Below are 26,795 nucleotides of genomic sequence, written 5' to 3'. Positions count from 1 at the left end.
ATGTTGACTAGTGCTCTTTTTTTAAAATTAAGTTCCTCTCACTGGACAGAGACTGTACGCTTAACATAACTCAAGTTAGACTGGCAATATTTTGGAATATACCTCCCAAAAAAATAACAAAAACAGTTTTACCTAGATCATAAGAAATTCTCTTTTTCTGTCAAATTTGCTTTCCTAAATCTGTCTGCTTGCCATTCAGCTTATTGTCAGGAATACATTGTGTATAGGGATACATTGTGTATAGGGATAAGCACATATGTCCCATTTTGCTTAGAAGAAAAATACACAAAATTCACAAAATGTTGATCATTTCCAAAACAGTTAACAATCAACTGGTAATTTTCCACAGGAAATGCATTGAAGTCAATGGGCATTTTTTAAAGGAACTGTAACACTAAAAAGTATGTGAAAATTCATTCTATCATCTTCCAATAATTGTTCTATCCTGGACAAAGTATGTGATTGTTAATATTTTATTAAAAATATTATGCTAAAGCTCTGCTTCCGGTCTTCTTAAAAAAAGACAGCAAGGCAACATTCATTCTGCAAAATCCAACATGTGGCACTCCATTTCTCCTCCTAGTCCAACTGTAAAACCTGAAAATTAACTTTTGCCACAGAGGATTTTTCATCCTACCTTGTATTATTCAACAGATTAGGACAGCAGAAGACCCCATAATGTCAGTGTGCTTCCAGCACTCACTGAAATAAACCACACCTCTCCTGGAACCTAAACTAAAGGAATTTAGAAGACTGAAAACTATTACAAGGAAGCTAGAAAATAGTCTGTACATCAGCAACAATTGACTTATGGATTTGCAGGAGTCAGGCTAGGAGCAGATGTGGAGTGGCGCAAGTAAGAATTTGATGAATGTAGCCCTATCACATTTTTGGAGAATAATAATTATTATAATAATAATAATACATGTTGTCCAGGATATACTATTATCTCCCACTGATATTCCCACCATATCCATGAGAATAAGACTCTATGGGGGTTATGTATTAAAAGGCACAGAGTTTGTCCAGGAGCAGTAACCCATAGTAACCAATAGGTAGAATTTACTGGTCACTTGTAAACATCTCATTGGTTACTTTGGGTTACTACATGTCCCTATATGTAATAAAAGTCACTAAGTTTGCCCAGGAGCAGTAACCCATAGTAACCAATGTGATGTTTGCTTTTAAAAAGGTGACCAAAAATTTTTACCTGCTGATTGGTTGCTATTGGTTACTGCTCCTAGGCAAACTTAGTGACTTATATTACATATAGGGACATGTTTTTTTATCCCTGCAATTGGAGTTGGAATCATTAAACACAATTCAGCTCCAAACAGTGTCGTACTGGCCCGGCGGGACACCAGGAAAAAACCTGGTGGGCCCCGACCCTTATGGGCCAGACTCCTTCTCCGGACATCCCCTCTCTAAGCGAGCCGCGCCGTCTGCGCATGTGATGTGCGTGCATGAACGCCTCCATGCGTGCGCGCAAGAGGCGCATCGGAGTAGGGGGTGTAATCATACAAAGGCACTGAGGACATACTTATTTGGAGCCAGGGTCGGACTGGGGGCCTGGGGCCCACCAGGACTGCTGCCCGGGGGCCCCACAGTCCGACCTTGGCTCCAAATAAGTATGTCCTCCGTGCCTTTGTTTGATTACACTGTAATTCAATAAAGCCAAAGACACACAATAATCTCTCAATTGTTGTTAAGCAGCATGCTCACTGGGGAATTGTTTTGCATCTACATTTGAGTTTCTGGTGAGCAGAAAAAGTAAAACTGGTGCCATGCCTTCATTCAACATAATGAGTTTTTTCCCTTACACTTTCCTCTAATTTGAGGATATACATATTGCTAATCACATGAAAATATTTGCAAGTTAATGTTAAGTTCCCATGTCCCTCTAAGGAGGATGTGAACAGTAAATGATTTACTGAAGATAAAATGATTCCTGACTTGTATGCAATGTGTATTAATAACTAAAGTGACAATTTTGTCATATAATTTATATCTATGCACTAAATAACAAAAGTATATATTATGTTTACTTCTAACTCAACTGTTTTTAGAAATAGCACATTAATCCCTACTATACATTTTTTAAAGGGAGAAAACTCACTGTAAAATAGATTTGTAGACAAAATGTAAGAAATAACCCTGAGCTTCTCTTTCGAATAATTTGGTATGTAAATAATCAGATTTGCCTATTTATAATCAAAAGTCATTGAAATCAGATGAACAAATATATTAAAAAGTAAGAGTAAAATGTGTAAGAACTTTATTTTTTTAAGTTGTTCCATAATGTACTATTATATTGTTCGCAAATAAGAAAACATTTTAGATGACCTTTCAAATAGTGGTAAAGCACATAGCTATTTTTACTATACTTCTGTTTTTATAAACAGGGCAAATATTGTTCCAAATCATTGTGGTACATCTTTCAGTAGTTCATCATAGTCAACCAGCATATGAGTATTGTTTGCAACATTCTTCACAAAATAAACATTTGGCTCTCAACATTAGAGGTAAAGGGAATAGTGCACTCAGAGCTGCTTGCCACTCTGCACTCTACCTGCAGCAATAAATCTGAGAATGTCTCCAGTGCTCTTGCAGCTAGACTGCTAGTAGCTATGTATCAGCTACAGCTGCTATGCCACGGGCTGGTTGGCTCAAATTATCGCTCAAAATACATAATCCCTACTTCAGATTTATGCAGAAAATATACTGTTCATTGTCTATATGACAGTCTCTCCTTTTCCAAGTAATTGTTTATCAGACAATAAATGGAAATAATTGATTTTGTTGGTAGCCATTTACTATATTGATCTCTTTTCTTGTGTTATTGGAAGGCAGTTGTAAAATTATTGTTTTTACCGTTTTGTATTGATATAATGTTAGAATTACAGAGTTTATAGCTTATATTTGTATTTGCATGCAGGTTATTGTTTTGCCGGTTCTATTATTTAAGAACTTCATACAGATCCAGACAAGGATGCTTTGTAATATGAAAGAGAGGAGAAAAATACCTTGCTGAAACAACTGTTGGCTAGTTTAATATTCCAACTGATAAAGTGAAATCAGACTTGGTTGAATGTATTAACAAAATTAAGTAAATTTATACTTACCGTAATTTACTTTTCCCTTAGTCCCTTAGGCAGCACCATGAGATTTATTTTGCTTTCCCTTACATGTAGGACAAGTGAGAAAAAAAGAGTTAATTCTCCCCACCCATAAATACCAGCTACTCAAAACCCCCTCTAGTGTTTTTTTTTTTTTTTTTAATAAGACACACAGACCGATGCTTAAGTATTTTATTAGGGCGGGTAATTTATTGCTGCCTAAGGGACTAAGGGAAAAGTAAATTACGGTAAGTATAAATTTACTTATTCCCTTACATCCCCTATGGCAGCACCATGAGAGTTAACGAGTAACAAGGGAGGGTATCTTCATATCGCCTTCTGTAGTATGCTACTGCCATAGGAAGCTTCCTGTGAAGCCGAGATGTCTACCCTGTAGTGCTGGATGAAAGTATTTGGATTACTCCAGGTTGCCGCTCTACATATCTGATCCAAGGATACATTGGCTGCCTCTGCCCATGAAGCAGAAATTTTCCTAGTAGAGTGTGCCTTGACAGGAAATGGAGGATTGAGATTATCCTTAATGTAGGCCGTCTGGATAGTCTCTCTAATCCAACGTGCTAATGACGGTTTTGAGCTCTTTAGCCCCTTATTTCTTCCGCAAAAACTGATGAATAGACTTTCAGATAATCTAAATTCTTCTGTACTCCTTAGGTAGGCTTTCAGAATTCTGCCTACATCCAAAAGGACCAGTTGAGAGCTGTGGCCTTGGGCTTCCTGAACGTTTGGTAGAACAATCTCCTGATTGATATTATATGTATTGACAACCTTAGGTCTGAAATTAGGAAGGGTTCTCAAGACAACACGGTCTGGAAGGAATGTCAAGTAAGGCTCCTTTATTGATAAAGCCTGGATTTCCCCAAGTCTTCTAGCTGAAGTAATGGCTACTAAAAATAAAGTCTTGAAAGATAGACACTTAATGGAGATATTTTCCAGAGGTTCATAAGGTGCTTCACATAATTTCTTCAACACCCGAGGTAGGTCCCAAGTAGGAGAGGATTGAATGAGTCTAGGCCTGATCTTTGAAATAGCCTTGACAAATCTTTTAAGAAGCGGTAGAGTGGACAAAGATCTATTTTGGAGAGCAGATAAAGCCGAGATCTGCGCTTTGATAGTATTTACCGATAACCCTTTATCAAAACCTTCTTGAAGAAATTTTAACAACACCGGCACAGAAGGTTGAGTCTCCAAAATCTGTTTCCTCTTGCACCAGTCTCTGAATCTTTTCCAGACTCTAGAATAGGACTTGATAGTAGAAGCTTTTCTGGATTGAATCAGTATGTCTACTATTTCTTTAGAGAGTCCCTCCGACTCTAAAATGGACCTGTCAGTCTCCAAGCTGTCATCTTCAATCTCGCAAGATGCTGATATGCCAGAGGCCCCTGGGTCAATAGCTTCGGAAAGTGCGGGAGAATCCAATACTGTCCTCTGGACATTCTCATTAACAGAGAGAACCAACTCCTCCGAGGCCAAAATGGGGTTAAGAGAATTGTCTGCACTCTCTCCAATCTGATCTTCTGTAAAACCTTGGGAATCATAGGTATTGGGGGAAAGATGTAAACTAGTTGGAATTTCCACCTGATTGACATGGCGTCTATATAATCCGGACGATCTAGTCTGTTTAAGGAGCAAAACCTCTGTGTTTTGCGATTCTTCCTGTTGGCCATGAGATCTATCTCTGGCATTCCCCATCGATCTGTAATTCTCCAGAATATGTGTTGATCTAGGGACCATTCCCCTGGAGCAATCTTTTTCCGGCTGAGATGATCCGCTATGAAATTCTCCTTTCCTTTTATATGCACCGCCATCAGACGAGGACTGTGTCTCTCTGTCCAATTCAAGATCTTGAATAGCTCCTGATTCAACAAGGGAACTCTGGTCCCCCCCTGCTTGTTCAAGTAAGCCACTGTGGTGGAATTGTCTGAAAGAATCTTTATGCTTTTGCCTTTTAGTTGTCTTTGGAAACTCATAATGGCTTTGTAGACCGCTCTCAATTCCCTGAAATTTGAGGACATGGAGCTTTCCATTGGATCCCAAATGCCCTGTGCCGTTAGATGGCTCAGATGGGCTCCCCATCCCTATTGAGAGGCATCCGTAGTTAGCACTATCCATTCCGGCTGTTGAAAAGATAGACCCTGTACTAGGTGATTCTCCTGAAGCCACCATTCCAACCTGGATCGTGTCTCTGCGCTGAGACATATCTTCATATCTATGGAGGAAACTTTCCGATTCCAACTCATAAGTATCTCTGTTTGTAAAGGTCTCATGTGTAACTTCGCCCAAGCGACAGCCTCTATTGATGCCGTCATGAGACCTAGGACTCTCATTAAGCCTCTGATTGTCGAAAGAGGGTTTCTGATTATCTCTTGAACAGCTTCCCTCAAACTGTAAATCTTGTCCTGGGGAAGATATAACTTCATTTCCGCAGATTTGATGATGAGTCCCAAAAATTTTATTGCTCTGGATGGTTCTAGGGTTGATTTGTCCCAATTTATTATCCATCCTAGATACTGAAGCAGCTCGATGGTTCTGTTTAAATGTTTCTTTAACAGCGCTGCTGACACTGCTGTAATCAGCCAGTCGTCTAGATAAGGTATAAGAGTTATCCCTTCTTCTCTTAGAACCGCTGCTATCGAGGTCACAACCTTGGTGAACACCCGAGGTGCCGTTGTTATCCCAAAAGGAAGAACTCTGAACTGATAATGGTGCAGAACTCCTTTGATGAACACAGCAATCCGAAGAAATTTCTTGTGAGCATGAAAAATTGGAATATGCAGATAAGCATCTTTGAGATCCAAAGAAGCCATATAGTCGCCTCTGTCTAGTATGTTTATCACCGACCTGATGGTTTCCATACGAAAAGTCTTCTTGTGGATGAACTGATTTACTTGTCTTAAGTCTACAATCGTTCTGAAAGTCCCATTTGGCTTGGGGACTAAAAAGACCTTTGAATAGGTTCCTCGATGAATCTCCAGTGGAGGCACTGGTTCGAGAACTCTGGCTGAAACAAATTCTGTGATGGCCTGCTCGAGAGCCAGCTGTTTGTTTGGAGAATTTAAGGGAGTAAGAATAAACCTCTGAGGAGGTAGACTCAGAAATTCTATTCTGTAGCCTTCTGCAATTAATTGGAGTATCCATGCGTCTGCAATGGTTTCTTTCCATTCTGGAAAGAAAAAAATTAATCTACCCCCTACCGGCAGTAAACTTCTGGCGTCAGAAGGATGGCCTTTTCTTTGGTGGGAAGGTTTTCCCAAATCCTCTCTCACCTCTGGAAGAATTGAATGCTCTATTGGGCCGAAAGGAATTTGTATCGTTCCTTCTTCTGTCTCTTTGAAAGTAGTTATCTCTTTTAGGTGATGTTCTTCTATTCCGGAAAAAGGAATTTTTGCTCCTATTTGATTGGTTTTCCTGAGGAAGACGCTTATTCTTAGAGCCTGACAAAGATTCCAAAAGTTTATCCAGCTCTGATCCAAAGAGACGACCTGGTTCAAATGCCATGGCACATAAGCTGTTTTTGGATACTGAATCAGCTGACCAGGTTCTTAGCCATAAAGCTCTTCTGGATGCTGTAGATAAAGCCATAGTTTTCGCAGCTAGCTTAATACTTTCAATGGATGAGTCACACAAGAACTCAACTGCCATATTGACCTTTTCCAGGGATTCCAGAAGCTCCACACGGGATATGTTGTTGTTGATATCCTCCGTGAATTGTTTGAGCCAATGCCTGGTTGATCTAGCCACTGCCGAGGCAGCCAAGGCTGGCTTACAAATAGCTGTACCCGTATTATAAACTCTTTTAAGTAAGGACTCCATCTTGCGATCCATAGGATCCTTTAATCCTGAACCATCTTCCACAGGAATGAGTGTTTTATTAGACAGTCTGGCAATGGCTACATCTACTTTCGGAGGAGTCCCCCAGGACTGTATCTCCTCTTCCTGAATGGGAAACAAAAGCTTTTGTCTTTTTGTTATAGACGGAGGCTTTTCAGGATTTTTCCACTCTCTAGTCATTAAATCTTTCATGACTGGGTGAACCGGAAAATTTTTAGATTTCTTAGCTACCTGAGAAGTGGTTGCCTGCGAATCCTCGCTTTCCAGAGATTCCATCGTTAACCTTACTCTCCTGATCAATTTCGCAGTGCTTTCCACCGGAAACAAGGCTAAGATTTCTTCCTCATCCGAGGATGAATCCTGAGTTGATCCGTCTAAAGATATAGGATTAACTATTGTAGGAGAATTCACAATATCATCCGCAATAGGGACTGGGCCAGGTTGCAACTGGTTAAACATATCCTTCATAGTTGATTTTATAAACTCCTTAATCCACGAAGAAGAAGCTTCAGGAAGTGCTTCAACATCCTTGTGAGCCAGATAGGACAGACAGTCCTTACAAAACCTTTTCCCATAGTCATCTGGGAGAAGTGTGTCACATGCTCTACACTGCAGATGCTTTGACTTCCTGTGTCTTTTGACAGGTGGTGGCTCTAGGGTAGACATCTGAAAAAACATGAAAATTTACACATAGATTATAAAGGAATCTTAGGTAAAAAGCATGCCCACAGAGTACCTTGTACCTTAGTGCTGAATAAGGAGGCTGCAACCCAGGCAGCAACGTCTAAGCAGCAGGCTGATCACACTCCTATACAAGGGGAGCGTCTGAACACAGCGTGATTAGCTTTAAAGATCCTCTGGTGCGAACTTCAGCACACCTGATCCGCATCATCAGTGTAAACATCTCTTAACCAATCACGTCAACTCTAAGTTGCGTGTCATAGGTTATCGTCGCCATCTTGTTTATGGGCAACCCTCGGCTGCACAGTCTATTGCGGCGACGGCAAAACCTAAGAGGCCACTCGCACCTCCGACTGAAAGACCTCTTGGGTAATGCAGTCTGCGGTCTTCAAGTCCCCTAGGGACCTGGCATCTTTAATCTAGGAAAAAACCAGAAAGAACGTTAATATGGCATCCACCTTTACGCGGATAATACACTCACCTGCCTACGAAGGTAGGACAAAAAAACACTGGAGGGGGTTTTGAGTAGCTGGTATTTATGGGTGGGGAGAATTAACTCTTTTTTTCTCACTTGTCCTACATGTAAGGGAAAGCAAAATAAATCTCATGGTGCTGCCGTAGGGGACGTAAGGGAAAAATGAAATATTTTTTTTTAATATCTGTCAAATTTCCAAATAAGAATGTTAGACTATAATAAATTAACAAAAAACTAATATCCCAAGACACTTTAGGCAATGAAAAGGTTCCTTTAGTTCAAGTGAACCCTTGCAGCCATTCAGGAAATAACATTAGTTGGTCTGTAGTGATGAGTAAATTTTCTTTGCCAGGCATGGATTCATGGCAAAATTCTGATAATTTTTTGCAAAAATTTGCAGTGAAATTTGACAAAAATAAAATGGCCTTCGACTTTGCATTTGAAGTAAGAAAAAAAACTTGAGAAAAAACTCCCATTGTCTTTAATGCATTTGGACAAAAAGCTGTCAAGACAAAAACAACAACAAAAACACGATTGATTTTAATGCATTTGGAGCGAGGAAAAAAAAGTTGTGGGCAAGAAAAAATTGTCTCACAAAAAAAAAATGGTGGCCTATTGACTTTAATGTGTTTCGTAAATTGTTTGGTGAAGCAAATCGGGACAGATTCACTCATCGCTATTGGTCTGCTGTTTGGTTGCTAAGAGAGCTGAAAAAAACTTTTCTCCTATATCAGCACTTTCAACTTTGATTGACATTCGAATGTAAGATCAAATTAACAAATAATAAAGCTATACTATAAATGATGACATTTTTCATGCGTCACTGTCGGTAGTTCAGGAACCCTGGAGGATGGTTGGGAAGATTTCTTTCTTTTGTAAAACAGGAGTCCCCTTCATTTCATTTTCAGCTTTAATTTCAATGCATTTAAAGACTTTCAAGAAAACAAAGTTACAATAATCATATGTCACGGATATGGAGGCTTTTTTTCCCATGAAATTGCTAAATAAATAGGTGATATACAGTCAAAAGGCAGAGCTGCAGCAATACTAAAACAAACTGCCTTAGTACAGTTGGTAGTAGTTGTGCAAAGAAATATTGAATACCATTAATAATGGATCAGGAAGCTGAGCAACCAACGCATTTGCAATAAAGTTTCTATATCTTCCATTCCATACTCTTAAAAAAATCAATAAACTTGCACTTAAGCAAGCAGGTTTCCTATATTGATATTAATATTTGTCACAAAATTACACATAACCGTGTAGAAAGAAAAGGTATTCAAATATGCAAAATAATACTCTCACTATAATAGGTATTAATGGATATATTTACAATGTTGTACATTCACATTTATTTTTTCACCTGTTATACTGTATGTAGATTGAGTTCTTAACTTTTCAAATAGTTAAATGTAACTGTTTTAATTAATTTTCTTATTTTTCTGTCTCTCTCTAGTTTTCAGTTTAAAATGTTTTCTTACTTCCAAAAGCACTAGTTCTCTATGACATATATTTGAATTATTATATTAATAGCTTATCTGTCCATTGAGGCCCATTCTTCTTTTTTGACTTCCAAACCATTTCTTAGTTAGTCAGAGAATTATCTGCACATCTGGATAAACTCAAATAGCATAAAATAGCACACTGGGTGCTTTTGAATTTGTGGCATACATGTTCTATAGAATACAATCTAAAATTAAATTTAATCAAAACAATTATCTGTGTCCTGTGCATTTTCAGATTTTTTGGCACTTCACTCTAGGCCTAAGTTTTTTTCCTTGCATTAGGTCTAAAGATCTTGGCAGTATCTCACATCATGTTGTTAATGATGTTTACAAAATTACTTCTCAACTATTCTATTATTTACAGTAATTTAGTTATTCCTGGGAACTGCATGGTAAACTTTTGAAATCATTGCATCTTCACTTGTTTTTGTTGTTGATTTGCAGAATGTAAAAAAAGACATGAGAAACGTTAAGCAGCTATGCAACATCAGATGAGTGGATACAGGCAACAAGTTTTTTGATCCAGCGCTCTATGCAGAGAGCAACAACCCTGTTGAGTGTAAGTGCTAGCATGCTCTTGTGCACCTTTAAGTGATACTGACACTAAAAAACAACTCAGCAAAATATTAATATACATTGGTGGGGTATTTATTAAATCCCGAATGCCAAAAACACAAAAATTCTAGATTTTTTACTATAAAATCCGAATCTTTTGTGGAAAAAAATTGGAATTTTATGGAATTTTTTAAACCCCAAGGTGTTAAAAGTCTGATTAAAAAAGTACTCCAACACAGACCTGCCGAGTTCATGTAGAAGTCAATGGGAGAAGTCCCAAAGATATCCTGATCTGTGCTGGGTTTTGTGCAAAAATGCAAAGATTTTGTGGTTTTCAGGCAAAGATATGAAGAAATCTGAGTTTTCAGCGTCAAATCTGAAAAATGTGTACAATTTGAATTTTTTCACTATTTTATCTAGTTTTTTCCCGCACAGGAAATTTTTGGAAAAATGTATTGATAAATAAGGGAGAAAAATTATCAGTATTTATCAATACCGAAAATTATCAGAAATTTTCAGATTTTGATAAATAATTCCCTAAAAGTTACCTATAGGTAATGTTGATCATTTGTCGCTAGTAGGGCTGCTTTCATAAGTTATTGTTACATGAAGTTCTTTAGCCTGACTGTTTTGCCAACCTGACTGTCCGTTCTCAACCTGTTAGTTAGAATATTTAATGACAACTGCGCACAAATATGGCAGCCCCCTCATACAGGAACATGAAGGATGGTAACGTAAAACCATCTGGCAAATATTTTTATGGCAAAATTATAAATAGTATGTTATAATAGATCTTGAATTTTTGATGTCAGTATCTTTTGCCCTTATTCTGGCCTGGGGTTGTATATGAATCCCCATGTGTTTACAAAAACATATAATAACTGTGTTCAAAGGAAAAATGATTTGCATAGAGGAAACATTTGTATCCATATCTTTTTCTTTAAAGCCAGGTATAATGTTCCCCTCACAAAATGTTATACTTCTAGTTTTGAGCTTTTAAGCAGTGGCCTTTGAATGTTTCATTTTATGATGATTTGTGTATTCTTCACTCTTATGGCTATGGTTTCAGATAATGAGAAATCAGCTCTTGCTACTGCCATTGCTCCACTCAAATAAGTATCATAGTACACAGCAATTATATTTAGTGAGACAGACAAATGTTTTTAAGGCCCAGCCAATTTAAATACTTATTTTAAGGGGCAAATTTAATTAAATTAAAATTTAAAATTATTCATTTTTTTCCATATTTGAATTTTGTGAGATAAAATTTTCAAGATTTAGAAAAAAAGTAGCTCACTAAAACTTGGCAAGCTTTAGAAGTTAATGATAGATGTGTTTTCAACTTTTGTGCCTTTTATATTTTTACACTGTTGCATTTCATTAAAATGTATGGAAACAATTTAAGTTTGACTTAAATTGTGATTTATTTTCACAATGGAGTTTAGAAAAACTTGAAAATTAAAGTTCATAAATCGACTTCTAATTAATTATTGGAAGTTAAAAGCAGTATTAAGCTATAATTTGAATACAAAAAGGAAAATAAAACATCAGTGCTATACTCTGGAGCTGTCCATCTGCTATAAAAGATAGGCTGCCATTTTTTTATTGAGATTTCCACACAACGTTTTGTGGGCTCCTCCCCCTTCCTCAGGTGTGCTCAATAACAAAGGTAATTTGAAACCATCTATGGAAACCAAAGTTCAGTTATTGTTAATAAGATTTATTTACTGTTTGAACTTCCAACTATCATCCTGGGACCTGACATTCAGTAAACTAATATTAACTCGCCCTACGTGTTTCACTTGCTACCATTTGAAACAGATTATATTCAGCGATCACAATGTTCAATTCTTTCAAATGCACATGTGGTTCAAATTGAATCAACACTGCATCTCATAAGTCAAACAGTATTCCATTGTGCAGCAAAAGAAGCAATCTATCTCGTATAAATGCTCTTTTGAGTTACGTGGCTGATGCCATTGACTGCTATGTCATTGGCTGCTATGTAGCTTGGGGACAATACTATTGTGGGGGTGCAAGTGTCATGTTTGCAAATATTGACGAATCAATTTATAGGTTATGCACTTTGTATTGATGTTTGTAAAGCATCATGAAGTAGAATAAACCTATCTCAATGGAAATTTTCTTACAATGGTAGTATAATGGTTGGGCTAGATGCTAAAATGAATGCTTAAGTGCTTCCATGATTCATGAGTAATGGACAGTGGATGGCTGATAAGGCTTTTGTCTCTTGTATATCAAACAAGATATATAAATGTGCTTTAGGCATTAAGGGGGACCTGTCACCCAAAACAATTATTCAAAATTCTATTGTATCATGTTAGTCAAGCAAAATTCACTTGAATTACACTGTATAAATTATTTGTATCTTGTTTCCTTCAGTCTGGGAATTAATAATTATAGCAAGCAGGCAGGAGCCATTTTGTGGACACTGTTATTAAGGCAAGCCTTGCATCATCTCAGAATCTTGTTTGTGCACCAGAATGGGGGATCTGATGTCCTTCCCCATGCCCTGGCTACACAATTAAATGGTTAAGAGAACTGGGGGAATGTGGGGAGTGTAGTGACAGCTAGGAAGTGCTGAATGGAAAGTGAAAGTAATTGTTTGCTCCACCTCTATGCCTAAGGCATAGAGGAGGGGCAGACAATATTTGATTGACAGCTGAGTTTTTTAATGTGTTTACAACAGCTATGAACGCTTAAATAAAAAAAATGGATTTCATGTTTAATTTGAAAAGGACTTTTATTATACAGCTTTTTATGTCTGGGTGACAGGTCCACTTTAATGCAAGCATGCCAGAATCAAAAGATGTGTCAGTTATTTACTCTCTAAGACTAAAATCTAATTAATGGGTTCTTAGTGTTTTCATTACTCCGTTGAATTTAATTCATATACTGTATATAAACTATAAATACATGTGTTGCCAGCAATACCTAGAACATTTAACTGCACTCTATATATTATTATATATTATTAACAGTAAGCATATTAACTAATTAAAATATTATTGAAAGTTGTACTTGCTGCTAGTTCTGCCATATATGGATGATAAATATTTATGTAGTCCAGAGTTTGATATTCAAGAAGCTGTTCTAGAAGCTACAGGCATAAACAAATTTGGTTCAAGAGGCCTCAAAGATTATAATTAAAAGGGTGTCAAGGAAAAAAACTTGTGGTAGCATCAGGACTGGCAGACCCAATCACTCTACAAAGCTGAAGCTAGATTATTTTTTAATTCTGATTTGCACTGCTTTCAAAAACATTTTAAATGCTATATGGGTAAATTGTTCTATTCTTTTATGTTTTTGAAGACTTGTGTCTATCTAATGTATCTCTTAGATTTCAGACATTCAGTGTCTTTTAGCCTACTCTGACGAAATACATTTGAAAATGTCTCCAGTTTTTCCCAAAAGGGAATGCTTCCATGTAACAACTGGAGCATTACCAGGAGTCAGGGTCATAAAATATGCATTGAAACTGCTTTGGTTTTCTCTTGTTAGCTAAAAACACATCCAAACTTCTAATGTACCTGCTGATACAATGTTTTCAAGAATAGAGATACGCATCCTTATTGTTCTTACAATATAAAAACACTTTCTACACCTTAACACGAAACCTCCTTTTTCTCGAATTTCAAGGGATGCACCATTGTCTCAGGAGAAACATTAGTAGTGAAGAAGTTTCTGCAGAGTATCCTGTACTTATTTCGAAGAATCACATTTTTCAGAAGATTTATATTTTGTTTTCAGCTAAAGCAAACCCACACATATACAATGTGACTAAAACCTCAAGACAAGCTGCTGGGCTAATCATGGCATCAAAACCCTAAAATATATAAGTATATAGCCTTTCAATTGCAATTGCCCATTAGGCTGATACAGACTAAAGAAACAACACTAGTGTTGTGTGAATCTGACTGGTTTCACTTCACCTAAAATTCCCAAAATGGTGAAATATTCACCAACTGCATTGAAGTTTATGGGCAACACATTATTTTTTTTATGCACAACAATCTTTTTCACCCATTGGAGACAATGGGCTTTTTTGCAGTGAAACCTGGCTAGAAAAATATTTACTGCAACCAAGCCTGCCTAAACCACTATCATTATGTTATATGATTTTATTGAGGGCAAGCCACAATTGGTTGGATAAATCTAAACAAATGCTGATAAGGGAAATCCCTGAACTTCAGGATGATGTGTGGAAAGAGGCCTTAGAACAAGTTCCAGAGTTGACTATATTCACAAAGAACTGGTTCATACAAATTAAATTTCTTAACAGAGTTTACCATGCCCCATACAGAATAGCTAAGCTGTACCACACAGCCTCTGATGCCTGTCCTAAATGAAGAACCTTGACAGGGAAATTCTTAGATGTATTTTGGGAAATGTCAAAAAGTGACACAATACATAGCTGAAGAGCTTAATCTTTCTGATACACACTCCTCCCTTGTCTGTCTTCTTGGTATTATGACAAATTTTACTATGGGTTCTTATATGAGACTCCTATTGTGGCGCTACATTGACGATATTGTACTAATATGGAAAGGAACAGAAACAAGTCTATACCAATATGTAGAAAATCTCAATAAGAATGATTTAAATCTAGAACTATCTCTCACGCAAAGTAAAGAATCAGTAAACTTCTTAGATTTAGAAATTTACATAAAAAAATCACAGATTAATTTTAAAACCTTCTTCAAAAAAGTGGATTCTAATAACTATGTAGTTCCCACAAGTAACCATCACCCACAATGGATAGAAAACATCCCCTTTGGGCAAATGTGTAGGATTAAAAAGAATTTTAAAGAAGAAATATTAACTAAACAACTAGATTTTGTGAGTAACCATTTTAGAGAGAGGGGGTACAACAAAAATACGGTTTAAAAATCTTACGAAAAAGTACAAAAAATTGATAGACAAAATCTTTTAAAAGAAAAAGAAAAAATAATGGAAACTAAAGAAACAATGGTTTTCTCTACAACATATAATTCATTGGCCAAAGACATAAAGAAAATTGTAAATAAACATTGGGAAGTGATAAAATGTGACGAGGAATTGAAAGTCACACTACCTGAGAAACCAACAGTAGTATTTAGAAAGACGAATGATTTAAAACAAATTCTAACAAAGAATTATGTGGAAACTAAAAAAACTAAGAAAAAATGGAATAAAGAAGAATGGGCGGGCTTCTATCCCTGTGTTTCATGTAAGGCATGCAAGTATGGACAGAAGAAAAAAACTTTCACATCCACTGTCACAAAAGAAGAATTTAAGATAAATCAATGCATTAACTGCAAAACGGAAAATGTAATATACTGTATACAGTGCCCTTGTGGCCTACAATATATTGGCAAAACGAATAGGAAACTATGTGATAATATAAGAGAGCACATTAGGAATATAGAAAAAGGGCTGGAAACTCACAGTGTCTCTAAACACTTTAAATTACACCATGAAAAAAACTCTAAAGGGTTAAAATATTGGGGTATAGAAACAATAAATAAAAAATGGAGAGGAGGCGACTTAGTAAATTACACACTCAGAACTGAAAGTAAGTGGATTTATACATTACAGTCCTTAGAGCCAAATGGCCTAAATATAGATTTTAATCTAAAAGCCTTCCTATAATTAGAAAAAGCCTTCCTATAATTAGAAAAAGTTAATACACAGACTTTTGAACATGTGGAATTTGTGATACTAAATGAGATTGTTAAGATTATGTAAAGATGAATAGTGAGCTTTGCCAAAGCATCCCATATATTGACTAAATGAGCTATATAGTTATACTAAGTCACAATATAATTGATTAATCTATAGAAACATTTTTAAAACTTTTTAGAAATATTTTAAGAAAATTTATAAAAACAACTTAAATTGATTTAGAAATTAAATTAATTGATTAAATTAACTTATTAAAATTCATTCAATTTAATCACTATATCTTGTATCCATAAAGTGATGGGAGCAATGGCTTAGCAACGAATTCATGGAACATGTATTTGACTAAAAGTTGTGAGCATTGAATTTGTGATGTATAAATAAGTAGTTAAATAAGCAGTTAGAAATATATGTGAAAGATGACTTAGAAGGAATCGGAAGAATATATTAGAGGTTAGCGCAGGGTTGCCATGGAGACGCGTCTACAAGAAGAAAGTTCAGATATCAGAATGGAGTAGACGCGTAACCATGACAACCAAATCCTTTTAAGAGGCATAGCGGGGACTACACGTACGGAAGCCTCTGATGAAGTCGTTAAGCGACAAAACGCGTAAAGGCATAGCTGGATGACGTCACATCCAAGCGTCCAGGAAGCAAACAAGTAGCAAGCAGATTGTGGAGGAAACGCTGGTCGGGACCCCAACAGCAACGCTGGAAAAGACTTGCAACAGTACGGACTCGCACGGATAAGTGACTATATGCCTGTTTTAAACTACTAAAATGTGAGTGCAACCAGTTGGTTTTTTAAGATACAGTATTTAATAAAAAGGGTTTTACACTATTTTTGCGCATTTTTAACCTCTTCCAGCTCAGAAGAATTATCCTACAATTATATTCTCCACTAATCGTGATGTGCACATGCTAAATTTAAACGTTTGTAAGTACCCATTCAACAGCCACCTGTGGTGAATTGTAAAGGGTAACTGCACTAAATAGTTTTTTGGTTGTGGAACTACAACTCCCAGTAAAATACTACACTATAAAAAATTTCATCTCTTTCTCTTTTTCATCATACTTTTCCCTTGAGCTTTCAATTAGCGCTGACCTTTAAAGAAAATTTTGGACTGTTGTTTTGCACTCGAGGAGAAACGAGGATAGTTGGGTCGGACAACCAAGGGGAAGACTCAGAGACTTTGGTCACCTAACTTTTTATAAGTTTATATTTTCTTTCCTATATGAGACTTGTTATTTGCTACTACTGTATTATGCCAAAAAATCTATACTACTCGATTGGAAATCTATGATAGTACCCTCTCTTAATTTTTAGAAAAAGTTTATTATTGATTTCCTTTCAAAACAGAAACTAACATGTGTGGCCAGAGGCTGTACCAAAAAGTTTGGTTTGGGGCACCTGGGGCTCAAAGACAATGATATTTTCATATTTGATCCACAGTAATTCACCAAACATTGCTTGGTTTACATCGAAGAACATCTATGTATCCAACACTATTCAAGTTCCTACATTTAACAGTAGACAGTTTGCTTTATTCTAGAGCATATACAGTATGGTTAATGACACCATAAATGTCAAGCATAAATGTTGCACTGTATAGTGCACTGTATTAGTTGTCATATTTATTGAGTTTTTGGCTTATTATTTCACTAATTTTGGAATATTCTTTTGCAAGTGATATGTGCATTATTAAATGGTCTTTCCTTCATGCAAAAACAAACTTTTAGAAGCACTGCATTCCATTGTGCCAATAGCTTCATCTGTGTACAGATGCTTTGAAAATTTGAGGACATGACAAAATGTTATGCCTGTAATTAGCACCAGCATCTGTTTTGTGCTTCATGCCTTGCACACATTTCCGCCCCATTGTGCCTCATGCCAGCTACTCATAAAGTGATAAATGAATCTATTTAAAATTACATTTAATGAAGTACTTCAAAATTGATATGGATATGAATCAACTTGGTTTTATACAAAAGTATGGAGTTGTAAAACAAAAAAAAAACTGATGAATCAGCATTTCAAAGAAGCATTTTATCTGTTTTTTTCCCTTATGCGTGTTTTTCTGTATTTCTTTCAAAAGCAGACAGTACCAAATCAAAGCCAAATTCACTAACTAAGAAAAGATAAGATGGAAGGCCTGACATTGATTTATTATCAGCATGTGGGCAATCTTCAGGACACAGGGTAGCTGTTACCTCTGCCTGAGCTCTTGTAAATGTTGAGTCAATGAAGACTTTGCTTAATTTGATTGAAGTATTCAGTCAACCTGCTACAATCAAGCTTGCAAAAGCACAATAGGTTAAATGTACTGTATGATGTTATTTGGATATTTGAATGGATGCTTCATTGAGAGTTGTGTCTGCGCAGCTATGGAATTTTGTTAAGACTGAAAAGAAATGCTTTTAAAGTTTCACATTTCAGACATGATTTATGAAAAAAAAATAAGTACATAAGATTGCACACTGTAGAAAGACACAAGCCACCATCATCGTCAGCATAAAAAGAGGGACTCAAGAAAAACAATATTTGGATTTTTAATTGTTATGTAATATGAACTGTCCTTTCAAACATTTATATATGTACATACGGTATTTATGTATAATTTGTCTGATAAAGCCCTACTTTTATATGCAGCACTATACATTTCTTAGAATATTTTACCAGTGCAGATGTAGGAGGCCATCCTGTATTCTTTCTATAGCCCAGTCTATTTTATCAGCAGTCATAGTTATTTTAAGGCTGACATCCCTCATGTAAATGAAAATTATAAAATATGTTGCCATAAAATGAAGACTGTAATACATGCATTGAACATTTATTAGAGTGCTGGCACAAGCCTTTCTTAGGATTTTTTAAGCAAATGTTACCTACACTGTCATAAGATTTTGAATACAAGGTTATTACAACTTTAATAAGTCAATGAAATATAATTAAAGATGACCGCAAAATCTGGCGCTATTTTGGTATACTGTATGGGGTCAGCATTGCTACACTGAAGAGTTTGGATTCTGGGTAATGACTAGGGCACTGCCTGCATTATGGAGGTTTACGATAGGTTCTTTAGATCACTCCACCAAATTATGATGAGTTAATTGGTAAATTTGTGTATTGGTAATAGGGAAATTAGATTATAAGCACTAATGAAGCTGCCGTTGATGTAGGTTATTAAAAAAATAACTGTTACATATAATATATAGTCACTGTTATTGAGAATCACTGCTTCAGTAGATTTCAGGGGATAGCAGGACTGATTCACCCCTAGCCCAGGGCTTCCAGCATTTCCCCCGCCCCCTTCCCCCTGCCAAACTTCTTTGGTGATGGTCTGAAATTCATTCTGCTTGATTTATAAAGTTACATCTCCTGCAATGCATACAAAATGCTCTTTTTAGTGAATTATGATGCCTCTGTAGCTTATTTGTGATAGCTTTATAAAGTTTTAGAGACTTAACAGTAAGTCAACAAATAAATGATGACTTGTCTGTAATTTATAAAGTTAGGATGACTCCATTATATAAACAGTGAAATTATTAATACTTCCTTTATGTTTACAAATAAAAAACACAAAATATTAGCATATTAAATAAAACCAAAAAACTAAAAATAGCAATTTTTCGTTGCACAATACATTCACCACATTGATAATTTACATAAATACGTTTTTTGCCAAACTTCTTTGCATACACTATACAGTAATTGGTCAGCATTCTTTTTGTAGCTTTAATCATTTTCCTGGAATGAAAGCTGATTAATGAATCCACCGGATTTCTTTGTTTAAAAATACCTTATGTAGAGAAACAATACATTTAGCAAAATAATTTAAGTCAAAAAAGTAATTGCTTTATATTTTATAGTTAATAAATAGTGACAAGTTCAACTGCATTTAAAAAACAACCTCATTGTTAATACTTTATATGTAAATAAAATAAACCACAAAGCATTCTTTTTACAACAGGCTCTGATGAACCTTTTGCATCTTGGCTCCCAAATAACAACATAATGCCCTTATTATACCACCACCTAGAAATGTTTGGCTTCTAGTCATTATAGTGTTGGAATGAATGCATAGTTACCATTATGCAAATTTACACTATTATAATCTTCAGAAGATTTAGATTTGGTCCTTGCTTCTGTCTGCATCATCTTTTCATAGAAAGGCATAATTTTCTAACTGCATTTTCTCTCCATGGAAAAATTGAAAACTTAATAGGCCAGACTGTATGATTATACATATACTGTATGCAAGCTCTCTGCCTACAGTGTGTGTGATTTGCTTATGTTTTTCAACAGTCTTTGTGAAACTATTTGTATATTTTTTTCAATGGTTATCAAGGACCTATATGAGTTTCCAGTACATAACATGTTCTGTTTAATGTTCTGTTTAGACTGGATTAGATAAAGGCCAATGCGATACAAGCAAATAGCATGCCAAATACTAGTGATGAGCGAAAGTTTTCACCAGAATTTGCAGCAAAATTCTTCACTTCTCCATCTGTACTTTTTTTTAAACTATGGCAAAGATCTGCCGTGACAAAAAAGTCACCAAAACAAAATTGTTGCCTGAACAAAAAAGTCACCAAAACAAAAAACACCCATTGACTTGGTCCAAAAGGATTTGGACAAAAACGTTGCTGAGACAAAAAAGTCGTTGAGATAAAAAAGCCAACAAAAGAGGTCATGATATACAGTATGTAGTAGAATTAATTAAAGGCAACTGTACATTCAGAGTTGTTCTTGAAAACGCTTCATCACTCATGAGGGTGGTAGGTAATTCTTTGGCATTTAAACCCTTGAGGGCAGTAAAGTCACCAATATCCAATCATAATGGTTCAGTAAGGTGTTCACTGAAACTGAAAGATGTGTGAAAGTTTGATCTAGTTGCAATGGTTCTAGTTACAATGGTTATGTACGTTTCCTTTTTTAAGGGTGATAGGCTGAAAAAGATCATACATTTTTTTGGGGGCACCCTCCTTCCCCCCTAGATTTCCTAACATATGGCACCTAAACTATATCAACTCTATTTTATTTAATGAAGCTTACCCGGCCTTGTGTAGTGTGATGTATTTGCTTCTACATTCCATTCCACTTTAACCTGGCGCCATTTGCAAATTAGGCATTGCTAGCATAACTTTGCTTTGCTTTACGAATTAAAACTAGCACAAATTCGCTACCATTCGCCTCCCTGAGCTCAACTTCGGATTTTAGTGAAGTGCGGCGAAGTGCGGCGAAGTGCGGCGAAGTGCGGCGAAGTGCGGTGAAGGCGTCGCTGCTTAGTGAATTTGCCCCATTGTCTGCCAGTTACAATGGTACCATGATTTTCATTGAAGCAGGTGTTAATCTTTCAATGTACATGACTGGAAGTGTAAATTGTTCTGAAGCCGCCGGGGTAAAGATGTCAAAGCAGCATTGTACATTGATGACAAGCGGTGCTGCAGGCACCTCCTCTGCTCAGGAATGTTTTTTCCACTTTTGCATAAATGCCATCTTTCACACCTCTTTCAAACTATCTGTCTTCTCTATACAAAATGTGCACATTGTTGCCCTCATAGGAGTGTCCCTATTCCCCAAGATGTAGATTCATGTTGAGTCTAGTCCAGTTGAGCTATGTTGAGCCATTATCTTATAAATCAGTTGTTTTGTCTTCCCAATGTATAGATCTGAGCACGCTACACTACTGGACAGCATAGACCACATTGCTCTTCATGTGCTTTGGTGTTGGGTCTTTAGGATTGAGGACAACAAAGTGCACATTTTGGATAGAAAGGACAGATGGTTTGAAAGAGATGTGAAAGAGGTAATTTATGCCAAAGGAAAAAATATCATTTATGTCAAGGAAAAAAATATCCCTGAACAGAGGAGAGGGCCGGTGACACTGCTTGTCATCAATGTACAATGCCACTTTGACATCTTTATCCCGGAGACATCTCAACACTTCACACTTCACACCAATTCCTACCAGTCATGTACTTTTAAAGATTAACACCTGCTTTAATGAAAATCATGGTACCATTGTGACTGGATCTTACTTTCACACATCCGTGAATTTCAGTCAACACCTTACTGAAGTTTAATGAAACATTTGTGAGTGGATATTGGCGAATTTACTACCCTCCAGAGTTTAAATGCTGGGGAATTCCATACTACTTCAATTGAACAGAAGAAGCCACTCAGATGAGTGGTGAAACGTTTTCAAGAAAAATTCTAAATGTCTAGTGGTCTTTGAAACACTTTATTAGGTCTTCTAACACACAGGCTGAAATGCTATCATATCTGGGGCCAAGATTATGGTACAGTTGTATTGTATTTAAAAGTCTGTATGTGGGTAGGCAGAATTAGGTAACAAATGATCTCATGCAACTTATTTTACACCCACCACTTTTTGGCTGAAGTATTGTGCCATGTTTTCTCAAGCAGATGTCACTTCAACTTCTATATTCTCTTCAGATCCCTCTTACATATTAACATGGTAAGTTAGGTTGAAAAAATGGCACACTTCCATCAAGTTCAACCTTTGGAGTCTATATATAATCTGTCTAATTGCTTCCAGAGTAAGGTAAAAACACAATTTGAAGTCTCTCTAATTTGCCTCAGAGAGGAAAAACAATTCCTTGCTAACTCCAAGATGGCAATCGGATTAGTCCCTGGATCAACTTGTACTATGAGCTATCTTAATTGCCTATTTAGATGGAACTCCTTCTAATCAGAATGGATGACCTTGTGTCAGCTGGAAAGACCTACTTGTAAATAGGACTAAAAAAAAGATAAAAAGCACAAATGAGATGAAATTTGAAAACAAATTTGAGCAGGACAACAACATGTATTAATAATACAATAGGGGTCATAACACAACACAAAGTTTGCCATTTTCTTTTACACACAATTACACATTTTCCCCATATTTCCAGCATCATTGCATCCATGCACAAGACGCAATTGCTCTGAAAATTTTATGAGGCCAGATGACATCACTTCCAGTGTTCAGCATCAAAATGACATGTGGCGCAAATGTTTTTAGGTGCACGTGCCCTGCACTAGTTGCTGAAAGCTGCTGTTGGAATATTGGTGCTAGCACCAGTGTTAGAGGTTGGCAGCAGCTCCAAAAATGTCCTGAGTCAATGGACTCCCTTTTGTAAACTTTAGAACAAGAAGTGGAATGACAGCAGGGGCATTGAGTGTAGCTATATGGAAGTGCAATAAGCAGCTATGGATTAAATTGCCTTTATTGAATGGAGTTTTTCAATAGCAAATCTTACAACTGCAACTGCACTTGTAGAAAGTAAATGACCAATTGATTGTTTTAGTTATGTTTTGTGTGTTTTATTTTTTGTGTGCTTCATATAACATTTTCAGGGGTAAATGTCAAATAATTGCTTTGCAGATGGATTGCATTTATTGTAGATGATTTAAGAAAACGTTTACATCTTGTGTATAAAGCACAGCAATACATACTTTTGTAATTGCCTTTTAAATTCATCACAGCCAGCAAAAACACCGGAGCAAAGCACAATGTCTGCTATCAGACAAAATGATTTTTATCTGAGATCTGGAATCTTTGCTCTATAATCTCAACAGTTCAGATAGATGTTTGCATTTACAATGTACTTTGCAAATCTCTTTAGTGTAACCCAATCATGCAGCTGTGAAATCATGAAATCACCAGAAAATATCAGTTATATTTAGACTGAATCAGTTGATGCCATGTTACCATGACATCTCTATTTCCACTTGTTTCAACCAAAATATAATATGATTAGGATGATAGTTATTTTGCTTAGGGCTGTGATTCAGAAACATTATATTTTCATTTCTTGGACTGATAAGATACAATTTTGTATAGCTTATAGAAATACTATACAGGTATGGAATCCCAGAAACCTATTATCTACAGTTCCGAATTATGGGATGGCCATCTACTATATTTTAAGTAAGTAAATTCTAATTTTTAAAAATAATTTACTTTTTGTCAGTAATATTAAAACAGTACCTTGTATGTGATAGTAACTAAGCTGCATGAATCTGTTTTGGAGCAAAAAAAAAAAATCAGTGTAGTTATAACTTACTGTATCTAATGGAAAGATCCCTCATCCAGAAAAGTCCAAGCATCTGGAAATTAGATTCCATAAATGTATTTATATAGTTTTACACATACAATGTTCAGACATCTTTTGAAGGCTAGCATTTGGCTAGGGTCCTCCTTGGCACAAAACAAGGGTACAAGGAAGTCTCCCCATAATTGCCTTTCAGGATTGGTCATATATTCACTGCTCCTCTGGTTTTACCAAACGTTTTGACTAAAATGCATGCTTTTACATAGCAAATTATTATATATTATATATTTCTTAAGGAAACCATTTATTGACTGTGTACTCTGTCCGACTAACCAGTCCACTAGCTAAACAGATGAATAGCAGGAGCCATTCACCAGAGCATTTGGGCCTATTTATTAAGTACAGTGTGCAATTTTTTGTGCATATCTCCTTTTTTTTATCCAATAGTATATTTTTCTATTCTATTGAAATTGCAGTCTCTTGGGAAGTTGCACCTGCCACAATATAATAAATAGCAAGACATTTTTTTTTGAATATCACAGCTGCATCTGCACTGTAAATAACTTTTTTGTTAGTAAAACAGTAATGGCATAGTCATATCCACATGTATCAGTATTTTTATTTTATAGACCCCCGTACATTACAGGCATCTCCATCGTGGTTTTAGAAAGGTGCTCTTTATGTTCCAGAGCTCAAAGCAAGTTAAAAAAAGTTCTTCAACTTGCTCCTTCCTCTTTCCGAACACATAGAAATAATTACCTTATAAACAATAACAAGTTGTCTAAGGAGGCTCATTCATTCCTTTAAAAGCTCTATTTTCCCCTAAAAGGCACTTGATTGCAACTTTAATGATTCAACATTTATGCCTCAACAATTTTGTTTGTTTGCTAGGCCATTACACTTATTTATAGTAGTTTGGGTGAGGAAAGTTCCATGTAGAATTTGTTTGCCTTTCATTTTCATGTATGCCTTCAGGTTCCATCATCTGTTGTTTTTTGGTCTGACAATATTTACACGATTAAAGATTTTTATGCATCAATTAGAATCCCCCTAATTACTTCCCCATTCGCATATTACTTGGGAAGGCTGTTTTACGCTTTGTGTATTTCACTTTGTTGAAGTGCTTGAATATTGCAGTAAGAAGAAGGCTAGGAGAGCAAGTGTAACAAACAATGAATGATAATGAAAGAAGATAAAATGTGAAAAAAGCACAGCTTTGCTATTTCTTTTCTGTTACCCCCAATACCAAGTAGCTATATACATTAAAAACACATCCAGTGGGATGTTATGTTAGGCTGCAAAAAATATAGTCATCTTTAGTTTGCTTATAGTGGTTAAAGATTTTTTTTTAATTTATTGTAATGACGTTTCTATTTTTGGTCTCCCATTTCACATGTACAATAAGATGTGATATCACTGAGGTGAAAAAAAACTGCATTCAGAAAAGAAAAAATAGGGTAAGGGATTAAAGGGGATGCTTTACTGTTGAGATGTCTTCAAAAGTCCTTATTGTCAAAGTAGACACATTCATAATAGTGCTTTGTTAGTAAAAAATTGCTATGTTTTTTTTTTAATTCTTTAATGAAATTTTACCTAAAAGTTTAGCAGTGGTTCCCCTTCCAGAAGCTCCATGCAGGGCCAGTCACACCTTCTTATAACTCATTAGCATAACATGAATGGTATTGGCAATACGTTCCATGCTATGCAAATGAGTAAGGAAAGGAAAAGATCATGAACAGCACTGATTCTACAGCAGCTCCTTCCTTCAACATGGTGCCGATCTCTGCAACAAATAGTGGAGGCAGAAGTTGGTAATCCCCTCCTGCCCAGAGAAAGCACAGGACCAAAGACCTGGTAAGTGCTAAAGTTCATTACACAATTTAAAATAAACCAGCGATTAATTGTGACTGTACATCTGTAGATAAATTGAATGCAATATCTCTACCATATTATTTATAATAATGCCTAAAATAAAGATGGAATAAAATATTATTTTAAAATAAACTAGTGATTTTTGCCAATAGAGACTTTCTGAAGACATTTTACCAAAAGGTGGATATCCCTGTTAATATTGTTTGATACTCTGTTGTGTTGTGTTCAGAAAAAGGCAATCTGGCTTTCTTTATAGGAGATAGCCAGGGAGGAGAAATCGAGCACCGCATGATTACCGTGTCGCCTTTTATGTAGAGGAGCGCAAGCGGAGTTTTGGTAAGTTATTTCTTAATAAAGATTTAGCAATTTAAAAGTTTAATTTGTCTTTGTGGGGTTTTTTTTTCGTTCTATACCAACACATTTTTTTTTTAAAAAAAAAATGATGTTACTGGTTCTTTAACAGTAACTGACCAATCATGCCAGATGGACACAGGCCATAAATGGTATCGATACCTTTCTATATAAAAATTATGTTACTGATCCTTTAAGCATCAGGCTGAGTATGGTATAATTTTCTGACACAATAAAAAAAAAAAAAAAAGTTTGTAGGAACTTTGTCTCATGAAGTAAAAACCACCATTTATAATGCCATTAAAAACAAGTGGCTGCTGTGTAATGGACTCCAAATGCGTTTCAGGAAAACCCCTTAATCATAGGTCTAGAAAACAGTATTCCTCTTGGTTTTTCAATATATACTACAGCTAATCTACACTGTTGGAGTGAGTGCAAACAAATAGGCACCTCATTTTGTGTATTTTGGCAATGGCTGAAAATATTTGACATTACTCAAGTTACAGCTCTAAAATTGGACTGCATCCCATACTATGCACTGTTAGCCACATACAGTATACCCATGGAGTTAAATACATAGGGGCAAATTCACTAAGCGCCGAAGCGCCGAACGCTAGCGTCAATTCACTAGCGTTGGGCATTTTCGTT

The 26,795-nt window shown here is 36.0% G+C and overlaps 1 protein-coding gene across 2 annotated transcripts; it reads right to left on the bottom strand.

Annotated features, from left to right (window-relative positions):
* Positions 1 to 6,347: 6,347 nt before the first annotated feature.
* On the bottom strand, positions 6,348 to 8,150 carry LOC121397710 (lamina-associated polypeptide 2, isoforms alpha/zeta-like). 2 transcript variants are annotated; one of them, XM_041574944.1, is made up of 2 exons: positions 7,709 to 8,150; positions 6,348 to 7,631 (listed from the first exon to the last, which is right to left on the bottom strand). In XM_041574944.1, the coding sequence occupies exon 2, from the start codon at positions 7,629 to 7,631 to the stop codon at positions 6,348 to 6,350; it is 1,284 nt and encodes a 427-aa protein (XP_041430878.1). In that variant the 5' UTR covers positions 7,709 to 8,150. The 2 variants fall into 2 exon arrangements, with proteins under 2 accessions (XP_041430878.1, XP_041430879.1); XM_041574945.1 differs by having other exon boundaries at positions 6,348 to 7,583; positions 7,618 to 7,746.
* Between the last annotated feature and the right edge of the window lie 18,645 nt (positions 8,151 to 26,795).

This window comes from Xenopus laevis, chromosome 8S, assembly GCF_017654675.1.
Source record: "Xenopus laevis strain J_2021 chromosome 8S, Xenopus_laevis_v10.1, whole genome shotgun sequence".
Taxonomy (NCBI): domain Eukaryota; kingdom Metazoa; phylum Chordata; class Amphibia; order Anura; family Pipidae; genus Xenopus; species Xenopus laevis.
This window is presented reverse-complemented; position numbering and strand designations above follow the sequence as displayed.